Here is a 23265-nt window from a genome sequence, read left to right on the forward strand (position 1 = left end):
GGGAAAAAGTTGCTTCCCAAACCAAATCACTTTGTTCCAAGAAAAACAGAAGAATATTTAACTTTCAGAAAAGAAACCTAGACAAAAACAAACAAACAAAAAAAAAACACACACACAAGAAAAACCCTTAATTCACCTATCTTTTAACCTTATCTGAAAAAGCAGTTTTTATGTTGTTTTGGATTATGAACTCAGGTATTACAGAATAAAACTTTGTGATGGTTAGCCTTACTATTTTTCTTATCTGAGGATACAGAGTAATTAAGGTAGTGCAATTGACTGCCATCGTCACCCTTTGGTTGAGCTGGAGGATCTCAGAAGAGGCTGAGTTTAACTGTTTCTCTTGGTATGAGAACCTTCCATGCTCCAGAACACATTTACTGTGACAGAATGGGAATTTCAAATCAAAGTCTGTGTACTTAATAGATAGCACATGAAACTTTATGGGTTTGAAACAGAAGTCATTTTGTTTTCAGATCCTTAAAATCGATGTGGCAGTAACTTCTTTTGCAAAAGACAGCTACTCTGATGGCAAGAGACTTCCTTCTGAAAGATCAAATGCAAGGCAGACACAGCAGCAGCTCTTGGGAGCAAGCATGAAGTGTCAGCAGCTTTTTGTCGGACATCACCATCTTTGACTGTTATACCACGGCTGTCAAGACACAGCTTTCAGAGAGGCAGTGTTCTTACATAGGGGTCATCTGTGAAATACTCGAATAAAACATGAGTGAAAACAGAAATCATGCTTTCAAAAGTTTTTAGTTTCTAAAATTGCAATCTATCTTCGGAAGGTAATGTTAAGTATTGGTTCAGATTCCAGAAACACTGATGTGTTGGAAATAATTTACAGTTTTACTGCTCTAGGTTGGGATTTACGAATTCTTACAAAGTATTTGTGGGGGAAAAAAAAAAAAAGTAATAATAATGAGGAAAAAATAACTAATATAGAAGAGAAAATTAAGCTTTTTTTTTTTTTTTTTAGAGGTGAAACTGTACTTGGGTTGCACTTATAAAACCTGACAAAAATACAGCTTGAGAATTAGCTATAAAATCTAGATATTGGATTAGAAAAATCAGAACTATAAGCAGGGTATTTTAACTCATGAACAGGAGTTTTGAGCAAATAGCATTTAGGGAGTAACTTTTGCAATGCTAAGAAAAATTCTGTTCTCTATCTACTTGACAGAAAAAATATGTTCTAACTAAAGATTACTCCTTAAGAATGTGTGTTGGCAGTGTTTCATGGCCTTATCAAGAGGATAATTCAATTATAATCATAAAAAAAGGAAAATTGGTCTCTGTGCTCTGCTAATATACCAAGAGAAGGGAGAACTTCAGTGCTCAAGATTTGGGGATGGTGTTTTAGCTTTAATTAGGCTTTGATCTTGACCATTACTCAAAGTAATTCCTTATTTTAGTCTGTCTTCACTGTAATTATAACAGAAATACTTCATTACAAAGGACTCCAAATTGTAAAATAAATCAACTTTTTTCAAATTACTTCAAGAGCTTTACAAGAACTTTGCTCATGATCAAAATAGTCACATCTTGTCTACCTTATTCTGTGACATTTTATAGCAAAATTAAACAATCCTGGTTAACCACCTAATACAGAATGGAAGAATTAAAATGCTGGGGGGAAAACATCTGAAAGTTGGTGCTTCCAGCGGAGATTAATATTTGAGGTTGTATAACATAACTTGGGAATAGTGCTCAGATGCTAGGAGAGAGACACCTGTGATTCATTTGCCATTTGAGAAAGACTGTACCATCCTCTCAAAACTGATTGAGCTTCAAAATGGAATTATGGGGTGCTGTGTTGAAAACATTGATTCACATCAGTGCTGGTTAAAATGGAAAGCAATTTCAAAGGAAAATCCACCTGATGAGCAGAGGAATGTTTTCATCAAAGATGACTGACAGCTCACAAACTTTTGTAACTTTCTACAAAAATAATGTTATTTTTTTTTTACCAAAATGTTTTCATTCTAATTATTATTGAATTTATATTGGTATAGTTTCAGGAAACCTAGTCCTAATTTTAGACAGGTGTTTTCTGCGATTCCTGTGATTGATGGCCTAGCTTGCACTGACAGCCAGATTGTATTCCATATTCAAGAAAACTTGCAGCTAAAGCAGCAGATTCCCTTAAAAATAAATCTTTGTGGCTGTGGTGTTTCGCAAGTCCCAGAAGTGGCAGATAATATATGGGGATTGATTCGGTGGAATCTTAAGAAGAAGCAAGACAATAACCTGTGCTGTTTGAGGAAAAAGAAATGGACAATTGTCATTCCATTTAACTGTCGATTGCATTTTTACAGACTAAAATCTAGCAGAATCAGGCATTTAGTAATAGACTTAATCTTTATCTCTTTATATTCTAAATAATACCAATCAAAAGTACTTTTTAAGCCTCTCCTATATCATTCATATAATGAATCAGTTTTGAATTCCCTTTTATAAGTTATTAGAGTTTCTTGTTGATGACACATAAGATGAAGTCATTCTTGGAATACCAAATGGCCGGATAAACAGTCTGAGTTTCCTTCAAGTGTGTACCGAGTGCTCTGCAGTTCATGGCCTTAAACCATGTGGTTTTTTGTTTGAGCCACTTTAATTCAGTAAATGTTATATTTTGTTGTCTTTGCAAAAGATGTCCTGTTTATGTTCTTCATTGTTGTTGCCTTGCAGAAGCTGAAAGACTTTTTTAGGTCAGTTTCTAGTCAGGAACAATTAGGCATTGTTTAGCAGACATCTGTCTTTCATATGCTAAGTAAGCAACTTAGTACAGAGCACAGCTCTGGTACTGTAAAGGGACTGACATTCTTAATTAAGTCTTTGTCAGTACAGATAAGCCTTGTCAAAAATATCCCCATCTGAAACAGTGGAAGCAACCACAAATTTAAGTTTTCTCTTTTTTCATAGTTACGCAATTCAAAAATGGAAGTGGTGATGATAATGTTTTAAGTTCATTGGATTTATCAGTCTTTGTGTTGCTCTATAAAACAAAACTACACTCCTTCCAAAATCCTTCTTTTCAGTATATGCAGCAGCATTAAGTATCCTTTTCAGAGGGCATTTTGGTACCCTTCACTCCCCTGAAGTGCCAGAGTACAGTGCCAGAGAACAGAGTTAAATCCCAAAACAGCTTTTTTTATTTTGCAAATACTATTGATTTTATCAAACACAATTGGTACAGTTGCATTTTTTTCCTATCTGAGTTGTTCAGTATTTAGTATCTGATATGCATGGTAACAAAATTCAGTTGATCTAACTGATGTTTAGAAAAGTACTTAAAGAAAAAAATCAGAAAGGCAGGGAGCAGAAACAATCTTTGATTAACAACCGTGCAAAATTGCTTTTCTTTGATTTAAATGGGTAAACTAGTATTTTCAAGGCAGAAGGTGATAAATATAAACTGAAAAGTAATCAAGAAGGTGTGAGCATTTTCTGTGAATCAGTTCCTTTGGCTCCACCTACAGCATATACAGCTTAATCATGATTTTTGCCATAGCATCTCAACAGTCCGTAGTAAGCATAATCTGTTCTGTGAAATGTAGATAAACAATAGTGACTTTTCTGTTATTTAGGATAACGGGTAACAGAGTTGTGGGTTTTACTGTCTGTACCTGAGATGATTTACTTAACCTTCGTTTGCACAGCTACCTCTTACGTGTTAGAGGCGGCACGCAGTGAAATGGTTAACATTCAGCTCAGCTTCAGTCAGAAGCAAACTAGCTATGTTTGTGTAACAAAGCTGGTGAGTCCTGCCCTTCCTAAAGCTGTGTGTGGTACAGATATGGAAAACCCTTGTTGCCTATTCTGAGAACTGAAGCTGAAACTTGCAGGCGTATTCTTTTGGCTCCACATTAAATAAAATGATTGTAGTGATGTACATACTTGAGTAAAAGGATCAGTGTTGGCTGAAGAAGCATAAAATACCTCTATTTATTTTTTACTTGCAGCAATCCATGTGCTTTCTCAGCATTATTCAAATTCCCCTCTGAATATCTGGATGTTGGACTACAATTTATTTGGTCAGAGATGAATGAAAATTGAGATTGTACATCTGATGAAGAATTTCGAAATATTACACTAATGTTTATAACTGTAAAGTCTGTCATGAAAAATATTTTGAATGTCTCAAAATTCAGTTGTTTTTTCATTGAGTCTGAAAAGGCTGTATGATTTCTGTCCATCACATTTCACCATTCTTTTGTGTTGTTTTTTTTTTTTTCTTTTTTTCCAGGCGAAATTACTATGGTGGAAACTGGGCCAGTTTTAGTTTTTCAGGATTATTGTCCTGGATTAAAGAAAATCAGGTAAAAATTTCTCAAATGGTTTTTAATCATTAATGTTAAACTCCAGTTGTTGGCATAATTTATTACAAGATATTATCACAATATTCTTTTTCTTTGTGGAATTTTACAAATAAAATAGGTTTCTATTTAACAGCTTCACTTCTTAAAGCTCATCCATCAGGCCTAGCATACTAAGACTCCGTTATGCTTGTTTAATTGATATTATCTGGTTCCAAGCAGTCTACTGATCAATCATATTTCTTGATTCGGGAATTTATGCTGAAGCAACTGTATTATTGTTTCAGTTCCTTTCTGAGCATCTTCTGCAAATGATATTCTGGTCTTTTCCCTTTTTTTTTTTTTTGTTCTTTCAGCTAATTCTTCTTAACTGTAATAGAGGTAGTTATTGAACCCTTCTATTGAAATGTCCTTTTACCAGGGCAAAAGTTGTTAGTGTATTTTTCAGTTACCAAAGTTTGTCCAAGTTTGAATAAAGTTTGTTAATTAATTATTAATGACAGTACACTAGAAATCTTTTGAAGAGGCTATTTATTTAGAAGTGTGAGCATTTGGGCTATATTAGCAAGTGAAAAATTGTATTATTTACTGAAGCATTATGAGCTTGTTCTTTAGAAAAATGTAACTTCTTCAGTTTGCTCTCGTAACTATTTATTATGAAGTGCTAACTTCTGGCATAATCAGTGGAGATGCTCAGTCTCCAAATTGAATGTTGTCAACATTCTGTTGTGTGACTTAGAGATTGCTGTGTGGACAGATTAACATAATACCTAGATCACTGTATTTTCTAATTTGGTCTCCATTCACTACTTCTGTCTCAAAATTTGGAAATTTGGAAATAATCCAACTGTGGGAAACTTATCTTACAGTTGACTGTATTCAAATTTATATTAAATCTTTAGTAAAACTTGTATTTCTCTTAATGTTATTTTCAGATCCCTAGAGATAGATTTAGCACAAATGTTATTCTGCTACAGTAACTAGCTCTAACTTGCTTAACTCCGAAAATCTGTATGGAGAAGGCATTAAAACATTAAAAACAATTCTTTTATTCTTTTTTTTAAATATACAGAAGTACAACAGATTATTTGGGAGTAGATTTATATAGATCAAGAACAACCAGCACAGTACAAAATGTAATTTCATAATTGTTCTTTGTAAGCAAAATACGGATATCAAGGATGAATGTGAAGACTGGAGAAAATTGATCCTTGAGAATGAAGAAGTTATTTCTCTTAACAAGAAGGATAAAACTATTCAACACGTAGAAGCTTTCTGTTTTGGCGAGTAAGTATAAATATATAAATATAGAAATAATTTCATATGCTCACCGGTAAACTATTATTTTGTGTTTCTGGCTTCAAGTACTTCACCACCCTACCATACTTCCAGTTAATCTAAAAAAGTAACTGTGAACTCTACAGTGTTCATGATCTGCTCATACTTTTGTTGAAATCATGTGCACTTCCTTGAAATCAGCTGGTCCTTCTTAAACTTTATCTGAATCCAGTATTATTTGTTGACCAACTTTGATCTATTAATTTACATCTCAGTAAAAGAAAATGTTGCATGTTTAATTCCTCATTTGTTATGATCTACCATGTATTGATTTTTTTCATTCTTAATTTGGTTAATAGGTTTTATTCTCCTACTAAATGTTAAACAATATGTTTGTGAAAAAGAGAGATCATGTAAGAACAGGAAATGCAAATGGACCATAGTACTGTAACTGTAAGATAGTTGACTGTGCTAAAATGCTATAGTGATATTTGTCCTTTGTCGTTTTTTAGATTCATTGTATTTAATCCATTTAGCTGTACTTACCCATGATATTTTGTCAACAATTGCATGATCAGAGGCTCCTAGAAATTCAACAGAAGTTAAAAAGCAAAAATGCCCAAAATGTTTTGTATTTGAAGTAAGGTAACTCATCCCTTACTTTACCTATGACATTTAAAAAATACTTGCTCGGTTGGAAATGCACGTTTACTTTCATGACTACTTGTTACAGAAGAACATTGTGAATGGAATGCCATCTTAAAACTGAGGATGTAGCTTATCACAATCGTATTATCTCAATTGAAAACTTAGGAAAACGAGAAAGTAACTTTGTGAAGCAGAAATGTTGACCAGTGCATAACTGTAGTAATAACAAATGGTAATTGTGTGGGGTCTCAGTTTTTTAATTTCTTTATATTCATTTCTTTTATCTCTTGGGTTTTGCTCTGAACTGAACGTTATTCTGAACTCCGAAAAGGTTCTCTGAGTGAACTATGCAAGCTTAACCTTGAATTTTCTAGTAAACATCTCAGGTTGCTGAAGGAAGCACTGCCAAATAGGTACTCATATAGAAACATTTATTTATTTATTTAAATGTCACAAACAGTTTAACAACAAACAAACAAAAAAACCAACAATAAATAAATGCAATTTCTGCAGTCTGAAGGTCATAGGCTCAAAATATTCCAAATTTGTTTATTGCACGTTAATGGTTTCTAGACCTTTTCTGCAGGTAAAATGTTATGCTTATTTTAAAGCAGGTATCAATTGAGTATTGTAATTGTAATCCTACTGCCACAACAGATATTATTCAGAATCAATATTAAATCATCTTTAAAGTTTCATAGTTTCTTAATTTTGGAAGTGAATTTCCTAAGAAGGTATTTTATTGACTGGTAGCTGGCTCAAAAGTGAGTTCCTTAACAGTAAGATTTCACAGTTTATAGAAGTAAGTATTGAATACTTGAATCTTCCATTTTGTCCTGCATCTGCTTTTAAGCATTTACATTAGTCTGAAAGCACCGTGCTATCGTATCATCAGACAAAAACCAACCAAACATACACACACACACAAAAACCAGCCCTCTACAAGAAAGAGCCATAAGTTTAATGAACCTAGCAAAGATAGCAAAGAAAGTTTTCCAGAATAACTTCAAACTTTCTGTGAGAATCAGTTACTGTGTTTCAAACAACTTAAACATTCTGCCTAGATTCTGTTGTTTTTGCTTAACTTTTATAACTCCTATGAAGTAACCATTAAACATTTATTTTGAAAGAATAAACAGCTGGGTAGCAGTATAATATACACAGTGCAAATCTGAAATGAATGGCCTTAGAACAAAGTGCATCCATCAAAGGAAAAGAATACTGTGTCTACAGCAAGCGGTATTGAAAAAAGGCAAATGGCTGAAAAATAAATAGTGAACACCTGTGCTGAATAAATTAACCAGCTGGCTGGCAATTTTTCATTTGACCTATCTGAAGGGGTTGCTGTTACAAGGCATTAATAAGACACATTCATTTTAAGATATCCCTTTGTTAGTACCATTAATTGATGAATGGTGGAAGATAATATTCTAAATTTACACAACAATTTGTCTGCAGATGTATTATTTTTTTCTGAATTAGGAGAAGAATTGTCAGTACAAAAGTTCAACCTGAGTGATTTTTATAGACAGCTCTTAAATTATTCAGGGATATTTGTTCCTATTGGAAGAATGTCATGAATTTAGATTATATACAGGTTTTCGTTATAAAATGCATAGAGATGCAAGTCATGTAGATTTATATATTTGTTTAGTGGGAATTGAGTAGAGTTAAAATATGTAAGTATACGTATATATTTCTGATATACTGCTTTTCAGTGGTATTTGAAAAGAGAATGTACTGCAAATCCAAATTTTGATCTTTTAAAAGCAATGAGAGTATCTTTAAAATGAGAATTGCCTGGGCTGTACATTAAGCTTGGGAGAAAGCAGAGTCAAGAGTTGTTTCTTTTCTTTCTGTGTTACACAAAAATTTATGATGGATTAAATAAAAAATTCACTGTTATTGTATTAGCACATCTTTGCAAACGTAATGTTCACAATTCCCGAAAATAATATAAACAAACCCAAAGAGTACCCCACAACTGAACTGATCTTCATTTGTAGTTTTAATAGAGAGTTCTCTTTAAAGAGCACTTGACAGCTTTTTTGTCCTTTACATTTTATAGTTGTTTAATGTTTGCTGTATAAAGCAAAACAGATAAAAATGCATGTGCAGAAACAGACTTGTTTAATTAGTTTTTCCTTACACTCATTCCCTTATTTCCCAGGGCAATGTTTTACCCCACTCAGGAATGAGTGCTTCCTGGTGGCTGTACACAAGCTGTGGCACCAACTCTTACCAGCCTGTAAAAGGTGCCTGAGTTCATGTGAGATGAGCAAGCAACTGATAAAGGAGAGAATTTGTCTTCCTTTCTTACTTGAACAGAAACTTTGCCTCTTCCTTCTGTCTTTAGGTCTACTGATGTGTGGGGGAGCATTTTTATGTGCTGAATAATTCCTTGCTGTTTGGTGAATATTAAGTACCCTGATAGTTAATGAAATTTCATACAATACATGTGCAGGTCACCTTTAAAATCATAGTTCATTAGTTTTCATCCAAGATTAAATTGTTTATTCAGTGCATTAATGGCTTGTAGTGTAATGATAAAAGGATAGTGTGAAATTATTGCTGAACTCTTCTCACTTACAATGATGCTGATTTGATTCATCTCAGCTGGTAGTATGAAACAAAATTCTAAGTTCGTAAGTACCACTTTCTAAGGTAGATGTCATTGAAGTTTGAGATAAAGAAAGTAGATGTGATTAAAAACACAGATCTGCTTTATATGAAGAATTCTGAAGAACTGTGTTGTGTAAAAGAAATGGACTAGGTCGAGTACTTGTGTGGTCATGTCCCTCCTTTTGACTGACTGCCTGCATCCTACCTGTGTTAGAAATTAATCAGAACTTTGTGCACGCTTGTAACACAGAATAGCAACATTGCTTCATGAAGGAGCTTTATTCTGTGTGGCTGTTAACTTCTACAGCTAAATAGAATGCAGGTTGGCTGATGAAGTTACTGGAAATTTTTAACTTCAACTTCAGTTCAAAATTCCATATTTCTTTACAGTAATGCACAGGAAGTAGTCTCTGTTTATATGAAGAACTTCTGTTTTCTTCTGCAAGCTTGCTGGGGGTGGTGGTGGTGTTTTACATTGTATTTTTTAATTACAGAAAACCCAGTCAATGTTTCATTTCTCCATTTATTTTGTTTATGTATGTATTTGTTTAGGTATGTACAGTGTACAGCCATGAGAGTTTTGATTTTCATGTTAAGCTCATTTTGCACTTTGATTTTGTTAAATAAGGACACAAAAGTGTTCTATTTTGTCTTTCTCCAGTAAATGTACTCCTCTTGAGTCAGCCTAAGAACCAGATTTCATTAGTGAGTAATACACCTGATTTGGCCAGGATAAAGAAATTCTAATGCTTTTTAAGAAGGAGGTTGAGGTTTCTGTTGCTAGCACAGGCTCAAAACTTTAAACAAGATTTAAAGACTCTTAAAGTTTTGTGGTTTTTTTTCTCTTCCCCTTGTGTTTTTAATCAGTGAGGATGCAGCTGAAGATGTTGAAGAAGCTGGTGCATTAGCACGGGTGCCTGCCTTTGGAGCCTCTGTTGCTGAGGAGGGTGCTGAAGAACCAGAAAAAGAATGCTCACCACTGGAGAGCTCCGTACCTGGGGCTGAGAACTGGGGATCAGAGAAAGCTACGAGCACGGATCCAGCAAGTGCAGCAGAAGGGAACATTACAGAAATAAACTCTGAGAATGAAAGTTCTCATAATACAGCTTCAGGTGAATCCACTCTGGAATTGGGAAAAACTGAAGCTGCACTCTCAGAAGTTTCTGCCCAGGAACCAAAGAAAATCACATATTCCCAAATTGTTAGAGAAGGCAGAAGATTTAATATTGATTTAGTTTCTAAGGTAGGAACTTAGTATCTCTTCATAAGCTGCATTTACTTTGCTTGATATGCAGAAATTAAAAAAAAATATACATTTCATTTTTAAGAAGGCTGTTACAGTACTTTGAGGCAAAAAATACATTCTCTTGACAAATAAGAAAGCATTAGTACTAATAAAACAAAGAGGAGCTATTTAATATATGTTTTTTATTGTTTGCTTATAATAAAAAAGCCGTAAATCATAGCTCAGAAATCTGTAAAAAATAAATCTCCTGAAATTTTTCGTTCAAGTAAAATTGTCTATTTAAATACAAAGATCTAAAAAAAAAAAAATAAAATAAAAAAAAAAAAGGAAGAAACAGAAAAGTCTCATCTAAATGAAGACCCTTATTTTTAAAAATGAAAGTTTTTCTGTCTGGGGGTTATCTCCTAGTTTTTAGTGAGACTTTTCTGTGAAACTTTCATATTCTCTGTCCCTCTTTCATTGTCTGTTTTAGTTTTCTGGCACCTGAACCACTGAATTGCAACTAATTAGAAAATAATTAGCTAATCTGTAACATAAAACCTGAGTAAAATTAGTTATTCCTGCTACTGTGCCTTTATACTAAAAGAAGACACCGTTATTCTGACATATTTGTCATATTCTTCAATCTCTAAAATCTGTCTTTTGGCTACTGTCCAGTATAAGTCCCTGCAAATTCAAGGTAAATGGCATTTTTTTTGTAACTTGTGTGATTTATGTGCTATTTGGTGGGCAGGTTTTCTCTTTAATTTGTTTAGTATTATTTTGCAGCTACTACATCTTGATATTCTTTTATTCAGATTTTACTTTATTGTGTGTGCTTGTAAATAGTTACAGAAAATATCTTACATATGATTACTATTGGTGTCACTGTTTGTTTTTTTCGTTTGGTGTAAGCATTTTCTCCTTACTCATTATATTATTTTTCTTCATTGTGCAGCTGCTTTACTCCCGAGGTCTGTTAATTGAACTTCTGATCAAGTCAAACGTTAGCAGATATGCAGAGTTCAAAAATGCAACACGAATTCTTGCCTTCCGAGAAGGAAAAGTAGAACAGGTATCTTAGAATTATATATTGTATGTGTTTAATCTTATCTTTTTAAAGTAAAAAAAAAAAAAAAACAAAAAAAAAAACAAAAACAAAACCAAAGAACTTATCTGTGGTTACATGAGAGTTTTGTAACAATAAACTAGTATTTTCCCTCGAAAAAAGGAAAGGGCTTTTATTTCTTTTTCAGAATAAAAAAGATTTGTAAATGATATATCCAAATATTAAAACACAAAACAAAAAACCTAAAACTAATTAAACTAAGACTCAATGAGCATGTGCATACCAGTAAGTTACTGTTGTAAATCTTTGCCTAGTCATATATTTAGACCATGATTGACTCAGCCGTTACTTCTTAAAGACTCACAGGTGTTAACTTTTCAGCTCCCTGGAATAGGCTTCAGGAGGAGTCATTGGTCTGATAATGGTAAGAGCAGACGTTTGGCATAGTTAATTAACGTGAGCTCTTTTCTTTAACTCTGCAGTCAGAGATTAAATTGATGAGCAATAAAGGGGAAAGAGAGGAAGAAAAGGTTTTAGTGTATTTTTGCGGAAAATAAGTAACTTGCTATGGTGTTTAGAAATGAAATAAATATATGAGTAAATATGTGTAATAGAAGATAACTGATCATCTAACAAATACTTTCATTTCTTATGGTGTTCCATACTTTCCCTACCTGGAGTATGAAAGTATCTGAAGTTGTTAAAAAAAAATCTGTATTTTTCAGGTACCTTGTTCTAGAGCAGATGTCTTCAACAGCAGGCAGCTTGCGATGGTGGAAAAACGAATGCTAATGAAATTTTTGACATTTTGTTTGGAGTATGAACAGCACCCTGAAGAATACCAAGGTAGTGTTTCGATCAACAGTGTACACCCTTGTCTTGTGAGTTCATTCATTCAGGCAAAATTTTGATAGCTCTCCTGTGTTTTCACTCTACTTATTTTTACAGATTCATTTTCAAAGTATACTTTGACCTTTTCACTGTAATGTTAAATTCTTCTGCATATATACTTGTTTCCCTCAACATCATTAATTACTTATATTTTTTTTTTAACAAATTGTGGATTGTAGTAAGTTTTCAGGATGTTTTAGATTTTTTTTTTACATTCTTTTTGGTTTTATTTTCATCTCAGGGATTTTTTAATATGGTGTGAGGTATCTGGTATTTCTTCTCAGCTTCTTTGGATAAGATACAAGTCTTACTTGACAGTATGTTGCCACAATATCAGAAATGAAGAAAATGGAGTTTTTAATTTTGGATATAAATGTAATTTAATACCTGACAGGGCAAGTTCAGAGTGCTTCTATTAATTTTTGGCTTGTCTGAAGAGAGAATATATTTGACCTGTGTTGTCGCAAATATATTGAGTCTGAGGTCAAAGAGGAAAGTGACTAACAGAAGGAGGGTGATGGGCACCTACTCTCTACTTTATACACTCAAGAATACCAAGAATTAGGTGGTATTGTACTCTGTACTTGGAGTCAGAAAATAAACTCAGGCAAAAAAAAAAAAAAAAAAAAAAAAGGACCGGAATAGTTAAACTGTTAACGCAAGTTTTAGGCTGAACCAAGTTAGTACTTGTGTAGGTCAATCATAGATCCATTAAGCAGTGTTTTAAAAGAAGGTAGTATTAGGAACAGTTCTAAAAATCGCTTGTGTTAGTCTGGTTGCTTAGAGCTGGATGTGATTCTTGGATTAGGTACAAACTTCAGAGAAAATTAGTTCTCCTGTACACAGGAGAAAATTGGTCAATATAGAGAATCATCTGGCAAGATTAGAGAAGAAATCTGTAATGAACTTTGCAAAATCCTGTAGGGGGAATAGTTCATTAAATTTGGGTGGTTTGTAGATTACACATAACTTCAATTTTTTTGCTGATGGAAGATGTAGAGGTGCATAGAGTAATAATACAGGTGGTATTGAGAAAATCTGTTAGGTAAAAAATAAAAATAAAAAAAAAAATCCCACATAAGTTTTAAATTAATTTGTTGATTTATGTGTCTAAACTACATGGGATTTATTTTACTTCCAAAGATAGTTAAACACATTTTGCTCCTATACTTTAAAGTAGCCTGAGAAGTAAATGGAAATATTTTGAGTCAGGTTAGTATAGTGTAGAGACTTCACAACTTTAAAGTTGCTCTTTGTGAGATGATTACTTCCATTACAAGGCACACTTTCTATAGGAAGAGTTCATTGTGGTTAAATTTGAAAAACAAACCAAAGAAACACTTGTCATTCAGTGACTTGCATGGCCATATGTCAGGCAGTAAGATGTGTTTGTAATAAAACATAGGTTGAGTCTTAAGCAGAATAAGTGGCTTGATAATCCTAGGCACAGCATTGGTGGAAGTTCTTCTGATTCCTGTGAATTTTCATGTAATTGAAATGAGCTTAAGAACAAATCTGTGAATGATATTGAAATATTTTCCTGAAAAAGTACCACATTTTATTAAGAAAACTGATATTTTTAGAGATGTATAATTAAGATAAAATGCTTCCACTATCTCCTAAAAGACTTGTATTTCATTGAATTAAAAATGTCAGCAATAGTATTAATTTTAAGGGGAAATTCCTCATTGCTGGCTTCTGCTTATCTCATCCCTGCTTTTTTTTTGCAAGTGAACTAAAAAAATTATTTGAATGACTCTTCTCTGCATATATTTACAATCTAATAACTAAATCAATCTGGATACAACTATCTGAGTGTCTTTCAGGTGATCTGAATAATTTACCATCCTCAGCACTTCAAAACCTTTGGATTTATGTACCTAGTTTCTCACATTTCTTACAACTTAGAAATATATTTAGATGAACATAGCATAATAAACAGAGGGAGCCATATTTAGATGTTGCTCTTTAAAGGTGTTTGTCGTATGCAGTGTGTTTGTGTTATTCTGAAACATTTTAATAGAGTGGTGTTTCTTCTGAGAGTTTTCTTTATGGAAGTTACATTATCCATTTTGAACAGTGTTTATTGAACTCATTTCCTTTTATAATTATCTTTGTGTATTTTAATATAATTCAGCCTGAAGAAAAATGTTTCTGTTAGAAAACACAGGTGTTGTGCTATGCCCTTTACTTGAATTTACCTTTTTTTCTCAGACTACAAGAACAGTACATTTGCCCAGTTCTTAAAAACACGAAAGTTAACACCTAGCTTGCAGCACTTCGTTCTTCATTCTATCGCAATGGTTTCGGAAAATGATTGCAACACTCTTGAAGGTCTTCAGGCAACAAGAAAGTTTCTTCAGTGCCTTGGCCGCTATGGCAACACACCATTTTTGTTTCCTCTGTATGGTCAAGGAGAGATTCCACAGTGTTTTTGCAGGTAGGCCTTAACTTTTTTTTTTTTTAATGCACATCTTCAAAACAGGAATATTTGGCAACCTTATGCTAATAGAAGTCATTCAATAGAAGACATCTCACTAACAACTTCATGTTGGTTTTGTTCACTTTGAATTTTCATTGGCTATTGGAAAGTCAAAAAAAAAAATCACAAAGTGACAAATCTCAAAAAAAAAAAAAAAAGTATTTTAGTTACAATAATAATAATTATAGGGTAGTCAAGCACTCAGCTGATGAGATAAGAAAACTAGATTTTGAAGAGTATTTCATTGAGAGAAGCAGGAATGCTATAAATTATGCCATTTTAATACGTGTAATAAAATGAAAACTGAGTTCCTGAGTTGTAATGGTGATGTTTGCTGTCAATGACTGCATTTAGTAATAAGGACTAGGAAGTGGACAAGAGTTTATTTAAGTTACAGTTGACTGTACCTTTTTAAAACTGGCAGTTGAGACTTAATAGTGATGTCTGTCCGAGATGACCGTATGTTTTGGTAGGTTGAGAAAATTTACCTTTCAGTCTAACTGAAGTTACAAGGTGATGTATGTCATACATTTGTGTTACTAACTAGTGCTAATAGTGCATCTAGAGTTTCTTTTGTCCCTTTTGTAGGTATTTAATAGTGAATGGGTTTGTTTGTTGGTTGGTTTGTTTGTTTTGAAAGGAAGAAAGTACTATTGTATATTCAGTTTATTACTAAACAAAATAGTACGCAGTTCTTTCACCCTTGTTGTATCACAGTTACACACATGGGACATCAGTGTGATATCATATCCTTATTCTCTTGGCATAATTTTGTCTGTCTGCATGATAAACGTCCTCCTACAACTTCAGCAGCGTATAAAGGCATCATAAAGCCCTGTTACTGAGACACTGACTGCAGTTTTACATCTTGAACGACAGACATATGCTCTCCCCTGCTTAAGCTTTAGAAAGTAATTAAACAAAAGCTATATTGATGTCAGAATAAAACTGTATCCACTTTGGCCCTTTCAGTTAAACTGCGGGCATGATATTTTCTTTAGCGTGTTCTTTAGCGTGCTTGGGATTGTAAATCTTGGAAAGGAGTTGTTGAGTGATGCTTTGGGTGACCATCAAGAGTAGAAGTATGGTGAATGGTTGGTTTTAATTTTCCCTGCTTTCCAACAGTTCTCAGGTGTTTTTATTTTTGCTGACAAACAGCCTTTGTATCTGCTCTACACGGGTTTTTAGTGTAGATAACCTGAAGTGATTTTGTGCTATGTGTTCAGATATCATTTGTTTAAATACCAGTGCAAAGTTTTACCTACTTAGTTGTTTCTTGTACATTCTGTGTACAAAAAATTCTGCTTTTTCTGTGTGTGCTACAATTAAGAAATTTTGGTTTATAACTTGCTGTTGATTGTTAACATTCCTTTCTTGTCTGCACAATAGATTTTCTTCTCAGTAGCACTACGTAAGCTGCAGTTAAAAGAATGGCCTTGTCAGTTGGACTTCTGTATTAGTATATAGGATGGGTGTAACTACATGTTGATAGAAATATTCTAAAATAATTATTGTACTTCATGGAGGGTGTCTAAAAAGTAATTGATTGCAACAGCAACAGGTGTTACTTGGTCTCACTTGGCCGTGTGAAATTGTCCTCTATTATGTTTCAGTATTCATCTGTTTAAATTGCCTAATGGTTCCATTAGTTCATCAGGCTATTAGGAATTGTTCTGTACTGTATTAAATGGAAATGTTATTTGGTAAATTTTTCCAATAACTTTTCATCTGTACCTTAAACTAAAGACATTTAAAAAAAAAAAAAAAAGGGGAGATTATGTAATTAAGCACTCAGAATTAGTGAGCAAGATTTTTTACGTATTTATTCAAATTTCTGATAAGAATTCTGGACATAATCATGTTATAGAATTGGTGTTTATGGGTGTTAGGGATATCTTTCTGTCTTACCAGGATGTTGCATTACCAGATACAAGTACATGACCAAAGCACAAATCTTGTCATCAGTCTCCTTAGACCTTCTTGGACTTCAAAAAAAAATCACTGAAGTTCAACTTAGAATTCTTGTTATATTTTTTTCTTGCAGATTTAAAAGCCCTTTGGCTTCATTTGCTTTAATAGTCAGCACAGGCAATTTTCTGATCTACAGAGCAATATATTTCAAGAATTAGAAAAAGTGCTGTCTAGAGGTTGTATGAGTTTTCTTATTGGAAAGCTCTTTGACAATCACAGGAAATCTTCAGCTAGATTGAACTTCATAGCATTGTTTGCTGCATTTTAGGTTTGGTTTGGTTTTGTTGAATTGCAAGTCTTATCAATATGTTAAGGAGAGTATATACATTGTTGAAGCAAGCTGCTCTCATAAACCAAGAGATAATTGTGTTTTTAAAAGATTTGTATAAAGATTTTATAAGCCATTTAGGTAAAAAAATTAGGAAGTTTGGAATGGCTTTGTTTTTAAGTGAACAGCTAAGAAGGCAGGCACAATATATATATTTTTTTAATTAATCCCAATTAATGTATCTGGTCTGCCTGGGGTATTATATCTTTTTAAAACTGAGAGGTATCAGAGGAATACTATTCAAACTGTAAAGTAGTAATGCCACAACCTATACATCATATCCTGCAGTTTTTATCACCGGGTTATCAGAGTAAGGTGTCACCTGTTCTGTGATTTCTAACCGCTGTTCTATATTCTGTTTTAATGTAAACCTCTTAAGCGTTTCTTGCAGCCAGTTACACTGTGTGTTCTCATCAAGGCTACTGTTATAAATGGCATGCATGCATATTTATGTGAATGAGTCAAAGACATTTGTAAGTCACATCCCTGCATTCCAAATGAATTCTGCATAAACAGTACAACATTTCATAACTACTGATGACATTTGAGTGAGTAAAAGTGGTGTTAGTTCTTTATTGGTTTAAACAGGTATGGTTTAGGAGAGAAAATTAAACTTTTATATCACTGTAATGTACCTCCCAATATGTCGAGGTGCAGATGTGAGATTTCTGTCTCTATAAATTGAATCTGTGGTATAAGTAAGGTCATTGGAAGCCTCCTACTATTCCAGGCTGACAAGAAGCAAAACTGCTAGCTTGAATACCAACTGTCTTTGGTTCAAACTTGTAGGTATGAAACCATTATCTTCCTTTTCTAACAAAGTAGTATGCATTATGCTTGGTGAAAATAAACTAATGAAAAAACAACCTATAATTTAAGGAAGATCATTCGATTTGTTATGGTTAGCATAAGACACCAAAATTTTGCTGAAATATATGCAAGGCAGGTGCAGGAATCGGCACGTTTTGTGGTTTGCTGTGTTAACATGTTTGTTGCAGTTCTGTAACAACTTTAATTTTCCTGAAAACATACCTCTGAAAAAAGATGACAACTGAGCATTGCTGTAAGCTCAAAGCTTCAGTAATGCAGCATTTGTATTGCATGGGGTGATTGTGTTGTTTTTATATACTTCTAGAAATGACTTCCAGAAATGCCCCAAACATTTTCTAATGAAAGAGTAAATCTTAAAAAATAGTCAACTTCTGATTTTTCCTTTGTAGCTGAGGGACAAGTAAGATACTTAGATTAAAAATAAATCAGTCTAAAGTAACTGCCAGATATGAGGCTATTTATTTTGAGTTGTGACCTCGCTTCTGTGATTTTTCCACGTGTTTGCTTTGTGAACAACCTGAACTCTGATCAAGTCTTTGAGTTTTTCTTCAGTTTATTTTCAGATTCTTTTTTTTTCTGGACACATGCAAACGTGAGCATCCAAATGGAAATTGGCCTTTCTAAGTAGTGGTGCATTTTTTTTTTTTTTTCCCCAGTTAAAATTTTAGAAACAATTAGAGACTGTTTGTACACCATCTGTTTGCATGTGAAAGATTTGGAGGGGTAATACACCATGCTCTTATTTTCTTTTTGTTAGTAGTCATCCAAGAAATGACAAATGTGGTCCTGGTAATAGGGGATCTTCTGCTGCTTTGCCATGGGAACTGATGATCCACTGACTTGTATGGGTAATCAATTAATGTCTTGCATTTCCTATGGAAAGGCTCTGAACTTCTACACTGTGTATTCATTTTGTGGGCAATATCACTTTTTTTTAAATAGTTGTTAGAGATTCTAGCCTAAATTAGTCATTTTGTGTCAGAGTCAGTGACTGATAATTTTGCGGTAGAGGAAAGATTTGATGAAGATGGTTCTCCCTTTTAATCCCTGAATTTACAAGATGGCTGAGTCCAGGCTGAGATACGATGGATTTTGCAACTGAGTTGGAAAGTTCTTGTATGTATTTCGAAAATGAATAATCAGTTTTTACCCCTACATTTGAGCCATTATCTGCTACAAATATTGAAGCTTCTAGGGTTGCCTTAGGTATTTAGTATTTTAAGTTATGTACATGTTAAGATCTTCAAGAAGCTTTTGGTAATGTAAAATTAAAGCCGGATCTTAGGAAACCTGAATATAATATGCATTTAAAATTGATATATTTAAAAATTCATAATAACATCTCTTTCATTTGAAGCTATAAATAAGTATCAAGTCTTTACATGTAAGCAGTATGCATAACTTTTCTGTATTAAAAGATTTGCTTTGTTACTAAATTTAAGCAGTGTTGTTACTTCCTTTTGACAATTGCATGACAAATTTGACTCTTAGGAAGTCTGCAATTCTGTGCTAGTAGGAAAGCATCTCAGCTGATTCTAAAAACATAGGCTGTATCTGAGAGATAAGTTCTAAATTTCAAAATAAATCATGTTCATATTTATATATCCATTATCACTTAAGATAATTCCCTTCAGACTAGAAACTTTACTTTAGAACTATTGAGCACTTGCCATTATTGCTTAGTCTTAATCAAAATGCCAGCTAGTAAGAGAAGCTGCTGTGCTGCTTTCTTCGTAATTACTACGTTCTTACTTGCAGTTCAGTGAAATAATAAAACTCCTGATGCAGTTTGGCTTTTAAAGACAAACTTAATATATTTCTTTTCAGTTTGTTCATAGGCGAATGCCAAATGGGCAAGTGTTTAGCATGACTTTGTAGGATCAGTTGTTTGTTTTTCCCCCTAAGGAGAAACTCTTTCTTGGGATAAACATCGTGGAAGTGTGATAATCCATCAAGCTGAAACCTGTTCTCTAGTGATGGATGGATAGATTGGTAAAGTAACTCAATAATCTTCATTTTTTTTCAGGTTATTCACAGATCAGTGAGCATTGTCGTTAATAAAGCTATGGAATGCTTTTGTGTCCTTGCCCACATTATTTCTCAGGATTTGACAGGAAAAGACTTTTAATTTGGAAATAACCTTTGTTGGGAAATGCATTTTAATGCATTGTATGAAACTTTTAAAATACAGTGCAGTTCTAGAATTTATCTTCTATTCTCAATGAGATATTTAGTTAAAAATTATTTACAAATATGAGAGCTTTTCTTATACTTACTGTTTCACTGACAACAAGTCGTCTTCAAAAGTTTGTACTTCCTGGAGGCCTTCAACCAATATTAGGATACATCACATGGAATGCTCTGAGAACGTTGACAAAATACATATGTTTTAGAGCCCCAAATAGATGTGGAAAAAATTTCAGTGGTGAAATTGTATTATAGGAATTGGAACATAACTCTAATGCATCATTTTGGTATTATTTTTCAGCCATCTCCTAACAAGCAAACTACTCTCTGATTATGTGGGTAAGCGCAAAATGTCTTATGTTAAAGGATTTAGACATATTGATATATTACAGCATTATGAGCAGATCTATGGAAACAACCAATGTGAGATGTAAACGGTAATGTAGTTTAGCAGAGTCCATTTTGATTAAGGTAGAAGGCAGAGAAAACTAGCCTCCAGAACATTACTAAATTTGTAAAATACTCTGAATTTCTTTGGTTAAGATAACTTGAATTTGGAAGGGTTTTTTTGGAAGCCAAGAGAACATAGATGCGTTTTGTAGATGACCTAATGCTCAATGACTGGTTTCTGCAGTTGCTCTTTTTTGAGTCTGTGCCCTACAATCTGAATCTCTCAGCTTCCTTTTTGAGGGCAGAACTGTTGTTTAATTGCAGATAAATGACCTTTTTTGAGGAATGGCTTCTTGTCTTACAAGACATACAGAGCTTACAGCCAGACAGGTCTCATACTTTCACCTTCCATAGAAGTTTGTAGTTAACTGTCACGAAAGTAGAGAAACCACTGAGCAATTTTGTGGGTTTTTTCTTGTCCTGCTTGTGGTAATGTCTTACAATTTGCACATGCCTTTGGACTTAATTAGTAGGATACTTCCTAATTACATAGTTGCATATATTGTCTGGTGGATCTTTACCTTAGTGACTTAAAAATCATCTGAGTATAACATCCAAGAGAATATTTATTAATTTGTACTTAATTTTAATTAGTGTTAATTGCAGTATCTTGAAAAAATCATTATACAGTTCTCCCATTTACTAAGCCTTAAATTTTTTTTCTTAAATTCTGGTAATTAACAGCTATATGGTGATACAAGTACATCTGTAATATGGCTAAAATGTGTTATACTTTATTTTGGAGCTTTGCATAAAACTCAGTCAAGAACATGCAACTTAAGTATAAGTTGATTTTGTAGTAACTTTACCTCGGAAGCCTGTTCTGAAATACTTCTACAAAACAGGATGCACAAGTATCAATTACATTCATTGAACGTACTATTTTGAGTAAAAATGTCATTATTTTAAGGAAGAACGTTGGAACATTGTGGTTTTTGACCTTTCAAAATCTTGAGCCACTTTATGGCTCTGTAACTACTTGTATTAGACCTAGTCCCATTCTTTTACCTGCAGTTTTGAATCTGTGCTCAGAAGATAGCAGCCTCATTCTTAGTCATATCACCATCTTTGCAGTGTGTAGTTTTCCATTACAGTTTCTGGAAGCACGTGAAATTTAGTACTGTATACTATTGTATACTGTGTTAGTAATACTTTATTAGTAACATCTGGTTTCGCTTCAGCAAGTGACCACGCTTTACATTATAGTTTCATGAGACTTTTTGCTGGATATAGTTTTGCCCCAATAAATTGTCATAATTCTTTGTAATTTACAAGTCTTTGCTAAAATCTTTATAATTTTCACTCTTCCTGAGATTTTCTTGTAATTGGTGTATTTATATATTATTGTATTAGGTTAATTTGGTAGACTTTTCTGTAAACATACCATTCCTTCTAAATATGGTATTTAAGAAAGGCTGAAATCAGAACTATTTAAAGGCATAAATAGGAATACGTATTTCTCTATGTAACATTCTTAAACCTCTACAGTCAAGAAGAGCTTGTTCTTAGTTTTGCATGAGAAGAGTTTGGTGAAAATGAAGAGTACAGAGGTCCTCACTATACAGAGGTCCCTCACTATTATTTCAGTGTTCCAACTGGGAGCTCTGCCATATAGCAGTTCTTACTATAGCACTGCCAGATCAGAGATCCAGAATTTCTTTCTTGCAATTCTAGGACAGAAGCCAAGATCTGGTAAAAGAAGCTACCATGCTGTATAAGTACAGGCATAAGAATTCTGGTTTCTGCAAAAAACTTTCTGATGCTTTTGTTAATTGGATTTGTTAACTAGATGACTATAAATTCATTAGGACATTTTTCAAACTTTACAGGAATGCTGAACAGAGTCCCCAGGAAAAAGAGGAGTTGATGCTGTCTTCATTTGCTTGCTCCAGAATTTGTTGTCATTTATTACCATTAACTAAAAATGCCAGAACAGTTCTAGGTGGCAGTTTTAAGTATTTCTTTGGTGCTGGTTTTTACTTTTTTTTTTTTTTTCCTTCTCCAAAGTGATTGCTGCACATAATGAAATTTGTCTTTCATATGGGATCTCTGTTTTGAAAAAATTACTTCTTCTAACAGTAGCCGCTATAGTTAATTCATTTGTCTGTATTCTACTTTTTGTGTTTTTAAAACATAAAGCAATATTGAAGGAAATGCTTAAGTCCTAGAAACAATTTAACATAAGAATGGGGATACTGATTGGTTTATGTGGGGGGAAAAAAATAAATCAAAAGAGAACTGCATTAATTCAGGCCTTGGCATGTTTTTCTTTGATCTTCCTCCAAAACTTTCTGTACTGGTCATACAATATTCATCTTTAAGAAAATAGTTGTTCCAGAGAGCTGTACAGTTGTCAAGAAAAATATTTCCTCATTAATCCCTCCACATAGTTCAGAAAATGGAAGACAAAATATATGCCAGAAGTAAAAACTTTTTCATATGAGTGAAACTATATTTCGTGATACAGTTTTCCACCTCTTTTATGTAGTTTCAAATTAAGGGTGGCCTGCAAGTTCAGGGTGTTTATGATATCTCGGTGTTGGAAATAAAGTTGTCAGATGGAGGGATGTTCTATTTTTGTTCAATTAATATCTCACAGCATTACATCAAAGTGGTAAATTCCTCATGTTGCAACAGATGCAGCAACCCTGCAGCCTATTTTTCTCTCATGTTACATTAGTGTTTAATTAAAGAAAACAACTAGTTGGAGGCAGTTACTTTCTGTGAAATGTAATGAAGATTTATTTTGTAAGTGACCTTCACTGTATTAGCTGAAGCAGTAATCAGAAAAATTAATAGAATAATCCAATTACATACAAACTCATAAATCATCACGAATGTGTTGTCAAAAATCAGCTTTTAATATGTACAATTGCTTCACAGCTGTATTAACAATTACACCTACTGATTCTTACCTTGATGGGAACTGAAATGGCATTTAAAGGCTGCGTATGAGGGAGGCCT

At 33.4% G+C, this 23265-nt stretch overlaps 1 protein-coding gene and 1 long non-coding RNA gene across 3 annotated transcripts in view; both read left to right on the plus strand.

The window, feature by feature from the left end:
• The window catches only part of CHM (CHM Rab escort protein), a 59333-nt gene that overhangs the window by 13657 nt on the left and 22411 nt on the right, over positions 1 to 23265 (plus strand). For both annotated transcript variants that reach the window (XM_019618176.3, XM_010715241.4), the window contains exons 3-8: positions 4250 to 4322; positions 5482 to 5606; positions 9735 to 10110; positions 11051 to 11167; positions 11887 to 12007; positions 14267 to 14492. In XM_019618176.3, coding sequence (XP_019473721.2) covers positions 4250 to 4322; positions 5482 to 5606; positions 9735 to 10110; positions 11051 to 11167; positions 11887 to 12007; positions 14267 to 14492 — 1038 coding nt within the window. The remainder of the gene's footprint in view (positions 1 to 4249; positions 4323 to 5481; positions 5607 to 9734; positions 10111 to 11050; positions 11168 to 11886; positions 12008 to 14266; positions 14493 to 23265) is intronic.
• LOC146543773 (uncharacterized) lies at positions 14501 to 22173 on the plus strand. Its single transcript, XR_014885037.1, has 3 exons — positions 14501 to 19656; positions 20153 to 20190; positions 22131 to 22173. It is a non-coding gene; the product is annotated as an uncharacterized LOC146543773 (long non-coding RNA).

Source organism: Meleagris gallopavo, chromosome 9 (assembly GCF_905368555.1).
Source record: "Meleagris gallopavo chromosome 9, MGAL_WU_HG_1.1, whole genome shotgun sequence".
NCBI lineage: Eukaryota > Metazoa > Chordata > Aves > Galliformes > Phasianidae > Meleagris > Meleagris gallopavo.